Source organism: Agelaius phoeniceus, chromosome 2 (genome assembly GCF_051311805.1).
Source record: "Agelaius phoeniceus isolate bAgePho1 chromosome 2, bAgePho1.hap1, whole genome shotgun sequence".
In the NCBI taxonomy this organism is placed as follows: domain Eukaryota; kingdom Metazoa; phylum Chordata; class Aves; order Passeriformes; family Icteridae; genus Agelaius; species Agelaius phoeniceus.
Genome location: NC_135266.1, coordinates 96,467,971 through 96,473,905, shown reverse-complemented (window position 1 = coordinate 96,473,905; position 5,935 = coordinate 96,467,971). Strand labels below are relative to the sequence as shown.

Here is a 5,935-nt window from a genome sequence, read left to right as displayed (position 1 = left end):
TGTAACTGCAATCCCAGTATCAATTTTGCTGCCCAACCAAGAAAATGTTTTATTTCACTCCCTTCTGAAGTATTTTGTTTTTCTGTTGCTGTGTTCATCCTAGTGCTCTTTTCTGTGGTGACTCAGTTGAAATCCATCCATCCTGAACTTGGTGAGCAGAACTGTCTGCAGCATTTCAGAGTCTTTCTTACTAGTGTTTTGTACAGTGCCACCCTTTTTCTTCTGGAAATACCTCAGATTCACCCTATGGTCATGTTTGCCTCTCTCACAGAAGGTAAGTTTCCATTTTGGGCAGCACTGATACATAAGGAATGACCTTTATTTCCCCTTGCTGCTGAGGGGAACCTATGATTCAGGACTCTTGCAGCTTTTTACAGTATCATCTGAACCAGCCTGCCTTACTGCTGTGAGGTTTTGCTAAATTATTGGTGCTACCAAAAAAGCTGTAGCAGAGGGAGGATAAGGGAGAAGATGCATTTCACCTGCAAAGGGTGAAATCCTGGCAGCATTTGTGTTGACATAAGGTGTGCAATTGTGCAATAGGAGTCAATAGAGAACTTGTCCTTTCCCCCAGGATCTGACTGACTTAACCAGGACCTTACATAAAATCTGATGTCTGACTGTTGAACATATGACTCATCCCTAATTTCAGTATAGAAGTAGGAAAACAGAGGGGGAAGAAAAGCAGGGGGAAGTAGGAAACTCAACCTCCACAGCAGGCTTTATACCCGATGTAATTTCACACAGTGTTCACCTCAGTGAAACAAAAAGCTAACCATTGCATTGCATCTTGTAAGGAGCCAGGTGATGTGTGAAATCAATTTGAAGAAACAAGAAAGGGGGTGCAGTCTCCTGCCCTAAATAACTAATTAAAAGCTATCATCTTGTGTCTGAAAGCAGTGGCAGCTGCCTAATTGGATGTCAAAAATATGCCTGCCAGTCTTTGAAAAGTACATGTTTGCACGGCAGTGAGAACTGGTCCTTTGGCCTTTGTACAGGATGTTAAAAACCAGTGGCTGATGTCTGAGATAATGTCTGAATAGCTGCTTCCTCTTGCTGCATAGATCCGCATCCCCAGCTTTTGACTCATACTGAGGTCCCAGATTTCAGCAGAAAGCCAGCTCATTTTTACACTCCTGCAGGGTTCTATCCTGACTTTGCGGAAGCCTTGTTTACGGGATAGCTGTATGTTTTTCTTGGTTTTTTTTGGTGTTATTTAATCAGGAATGGGTAAAGCTGGTGCACAGGTCAGTGATCCAGAAGTGCATGGCACAGCCCCCTGTAAAATCTGCCCCTCTAGAGCTGGGGACTTTTTGTCTGTGATTGCCTGTTAGTGTCAGCAGCCCAGATTTACCTTTCAGAAAGAAAGGAAAAATAAGGCATGGGTGAGGGAGAAGGGCCAATTCAAAGCAGAGCCACAGACACCTCAGTGTTTGGGCTGATATCTTTTTCCCTTTCTGCCTGGCAGTGAGTTGCTGGTATAATTTTATTCTTCCAAATCCAGCAGATGGTGTTAGATGGCTAATTAATGACTCGCATGGGATGGAAAGATCCTGGTGATAGAGCTGGGAGGATGCAAGAAAGAACAGTTTAGTAGGGATGTTCAGTGAATCTGAAAGCTGTGATAGGCTCCTGTTTTAAGCATCTGTGTGTATGCTTTCAGCTTACTACTACTAGGGGGTGGGGAGCTTCAGAGCTGTAGAACTTGATTTAAATTGAGGTTTCTGTGACACCTATCATATTTTTCCTCTAAAGGTTTCAGTGTGCTTGAGTGCAACGGAGCAAAATGAATATAACCAATGGACCTCACTGAGTATTTTTTTGGGGTTGGGAGGTGTATAAGTTATTTTGGTATTGATTTTTTAATTGGATTTTTCCTTGTGTGCACCTTAAATGGATAAGTGAAGTGGTACAAACTCTCCACAGTGTACTCCTGAGACAGAACTATTTCCTAAAAGTCTCACATACCATACAAAGGAGATAAGTGAGGTGGAATGAATAAAATGTTTGAATAAATGAATAAAATGTTTGAATAAATGAATAAAATGAGCTCAGCACTGTCCACTGTCCAGCCAGGCTAAAACATGGCATCAGTTTCTGACTGCTGTTAGCTGGGGTGATGAGTGCACTAGGCCTTGATCAAGCTCCTAGAGAGGAGTTGTCTGTCTATACTGACCTGAATCTGTTACAGATGATATTATATGAGGAAACTGATGTCTGAAATTTATGAGTACCTTGGGATAGAAAAAAAGGTCAGCCTGGATAGATATAGCTACAGATGGGCTGTAATTTGCTACCATTCAGGAAAGCTTTTGAGGTGTGGGGAAATATCGCGAGGTCACGCAGAAGACCTCCCCTTTTACTGTTACTGACCGTTACCCCCTGTTATAAAAGACCCTGTCTAATCATTAATAAAGGCCAGTTACTATCCACCACATTGGTGTATGCATGTGCTTGGCCCATGTAGCAGAGGCGCCGCCACTGAACCGTCCTTGACCTAGGACGCCACGCCCCAAGCGGCAGCAACAAGTGGTGCCGAAACCCGGGAACAATCCGGGAAGCGGGAATTGCCTGGGCGAGTGGATGGCAGCTGGAGCAGCAGGACTGTCTCCGGCAGGGAGGATGCTCCCAGAGGACTGGCAAGAGGGAAGGGTCTCCCACTGGCATTTGGCGAAGGAGGAGGGCTCGCACCTGGAGTGACGAAGGAGGAAGGCTCACGCCGGGGCGGCGGAGGAGGAAGTCTCGTGCCAGAAAATTGGTGAAGGAGGAGGGCTCGCATTGCAGCTGGCTGAAGAGGAGGTCTCGCGTCGTGAATCGGCGAAGGAGGAAGTCTCGCGCCAGGACCTGGTGAAGGAGGAAGTCTCGCGTCGATAGCCAGCGGTGGAGAGGATGGAGCCCCTTGCTAAGGTAATTTTTAAAATTCACAGAGATTGGGGCATAGATTGTGAGCCGGGAGATTTTGTCCTCGCAGTGTCGAGGCTCCTGCACACTGGGGTAATCAGGCATCCGGAAGATATCTTCCACCCGGAAGTATGGGATGGTTGTACTGGGGCCCTAGCGGAGGAGGCTATGTCCTCAGGCTCGGGGCGGAGTCTAAAATCATGGGGCAGGGTCATGAGGGCACTGAAAAAGGCTCAGCCGGTCCAGCGGGAGCGGGGAAAGTGGAAGGCCATCCAGGACTGCTTGTGGGAGGGACCCCGGCAGGGTGCGGACAATCGTGGGTCCGCTGAGTGTGGGGATTCGCAGCCGCGGGAGCGCTCTTCGCAGCTCCCGAGCCCAGGCACCCCATCTACGGGGAAAAAGCGGTCATTTTGGGACGGGCTGCTAGAGGAAGCGCGGAACGCGGCTGTTGGTTCAGAGGCGCAGAGCGCGGCCGTTGGTTCAGAGGCGCGGGGTGCGGCTGTTAGTTCGGTGGTGGAGAGCGCGGTCGTTAGCTCAGAGGCGCGGAGCCCCGCCGTTAACTCGGGCCGTGGGGCCCCACCGTTAGCTGGGAAGCGCGGGGCGCCACCATTGACTCGGAGGTGCGAGGTACCGCCATTGACTCAGAGTCCAAGGGAGCCTGGGCGAGGCCTCCGCCTTATGTGCCGCAGGGTGACGAGCCCCAGAAGGGGCGCTGTCACCATGGCGGCCCGCAGCCGGTGGGGCTGGCGAAGCGGTGCGCCGGGGGTTGAGCCGCCGGCCTCCCAACCAGCCGTGGCCAACAGCCGCCGCCTCCAGGGGCCGCGCCTACGCAGGGCCGGCAGGCAGCCTGGGCGGCGCGGGGCGGCCGGACCCTTCCGTGGGCTGGTGGCGAGCGGAGCCGGGCAGTGTGGTACCGATGTCGGGGCGATGCATCGCACTGGAGAGCAGAGCCATGCGGGATGGCGGGAGTCCTGCCCCGCCGCCCTCCGCAGCAGCGGCGGCTGGGCCGTGCTGGGGGTGCTGACAGAGAACGGGCAGCAGCACCAGTGGCCCGGCGGCCAGGGTGCTGCTGTTATCAGTCGCTTTTCTGGCTTTGAAAACACCATCACTTCATGTAGAAAAAATGAAGTGCCCAACTGCATCATCAGTATGAATTTGTCTATATAACAGATGATACCTACACAAAGAAGCAGCTGCTAAGAACGGAACACTTGCTTCTCAAAGTGCTGGGTTTTGACCTAACAGCCCCAACCATCAACCAGTTCCTCCTTCAGTACAGGGTTGGAGACTGGTACTCACAGGGCGAGGGTACGCAGCCGTCAAGAAAAATACTAAAATCAAATGGTGCCCGCTTAAGTTGATAAAACCGTACCTTCAGGGCAAAAACTAATGAAATTTGTAAAGTTTGTTTTGCAGGACTGAATCCTCAGACGCCCCCGCGGCCTGTATACCTTGCTTCCTAAAGGCCACAACAAATCATCAAGCAGCCCGATGGCAGACCATACCAGGATTGGGAAAGAACTCAGTGACCAAACTAAAGGAGCGGCTGGCACAAAGAAGGACGGGGGGGATAAACAGCTTAGCAAAAATGTTGAGGTATCCATCAAGTAGAGTTCAAGCTCTGGCCAGGTTCTGGCTCTACTTGGATGGAATGCCAAGTAACCCAGAGTTCTTCCCTGCGTCAGAGGATCAAAGGGTGATTTGGAGGGAACATAAGTCCGGACATGGACTCTCCAAATCCTCTCTAGTTTAAGATCAAATAGGTTGCAGACTCTGGGAAAATAATTCAGTCCTAGGAGGTCAACTAAAACAAACAAACAAACAAAAAAAAACCAACAACAACAAAAAATAACCCCAAACAAACAAACAAAAAAACTGAGGAGATCCTACAAAGATATTCAAAGGCAGGGTTCAGTCAGTCCCATGAATGATCGCCTTACATTTTAAACAAGTTTGTGTTGTTTTTTTTTAGAAAAAAACCAGTTAGTTAGCCTTTTGTTTCTTAAACATTTGCAGTTACAAGTTTATTGCAGTTGTGTTATGTTGTTCAAGTTAATTGCATTTTGCCAGTTACACATGTTTCCTACTTGTCAGTTTTGCTTTATGTTTTTAACTGGTCATAAAAGGGGGGGGAAATGTGGGGAAATATCGCGAGGTCTTGAGATATCGCGAGGTCACGCAGAACCCCTCCCCTTTTACTGTTAATTGACCGTTACCCCCTGTTATAAAAGACCCTGCCTAACCGTTAATAAAGGCCAGTTACTGTCCACCACATTGGTGTATGCATTTGCTTGGCCCATGTAGCAGAGGCGCCGCCACTGAACCGTCCTCAACCCAGGACGCCACGCCCCTAGTGGCGGCAACATTGAGGGTACGGTGGATATTTCATAGGCTGCCTGGCGAGTATGCAGCAGTTAAGAATTGTAGGGAAAGGTAGTTAAACATCTGTTCTGTGGCTGTATATGTCAGTGGTTTAACCCACCTCTTGAACATTGTAGCCAGTCCTAACAACTGTCTTAAAAAATATTTAGAAGAGCAAGAAAAGATATGGAAGAGCACATAACTAGTTTGACACTTTGCCCTGAAGATGAAGAGACTGGGGTAGGATATGGGGGAATGCTATAAGTAAGGGACATGGGGATATGTTAAAGATTAACAGGGAAAGATTATTGCTATTTATTAATGTAATTGGAGAAAACACCTTAAAACTTTGTGTGGTTTTTTTGTTTGTTTGGAGCTTTTTTAAAGCCTGCTGGTTCCCACAGTGCGTAAGGAAATTGTGGAACTTGTTTTCACTTGATTTTTCTTTCTTCTTTGTGGCATTAGGAGAAATAAATGGGCAAATTCAGAAGATCCATTGTTGGCTGTGAGGTATGTCTGCATGAATGCACGTTCTTGCAATATAAGATGAGAGGCGTAAGTCTACAAGTTCCCTTTCTAGTCTTTTGCGAAGCATAGCGTTTGCTGGCAATTTCTGATGGGTCACTAAAAGTGTTCAATGGTTACTCTGAGTGGCTTCTGGAAATGGGATTAC

The 5,935-nt window shown here is 48.4% G+C and overlaps 1 protein-coding gene across 2 annotated transcripts; it reads left to right on the top strand.

Annotated features, from left to right (window-relative positions):
- Positions 1-4,881, top strand: LOC143693390 (uncharacterized). 2 transcript variants are annotated; one of them, XM_077174323.1, is made up of 2 exons: positions 1-274; positions 2,618-4,881. In XM_077174323.1, the coding sequence occupies exon 2, from the start codon at positions 2,890-2,892 to the stop codon at positions 4,066-4,068; it is 1,179 nt and encodes a 392-aa protein (XP_077030438.1). In that variant the 5' UTR covers positions 1-274; positions 2,618-2,889; the 3' UTR covers positions 4,069-4,881. The 2 variants fall into 2 exon arrangements, with proteins under 2 accessions (XP_077030438.1, XP_077030437.1); XM_077174322.1 differs by having other exon boundaries at positions 2,468-4,881.
- The last annotated feature ends 1,054 nt before the right edge of the window (positions 4,882-5,935 follow it).

Coding starts and splice junctions, on each gene's coding strand:
- LOC143693390 (XM_077174323.1), top strand. CDS start 2,890: ATGGAGCCCCTTGCTAAGGTAATTTTTAAAATTCACAGAGATTGGGGC.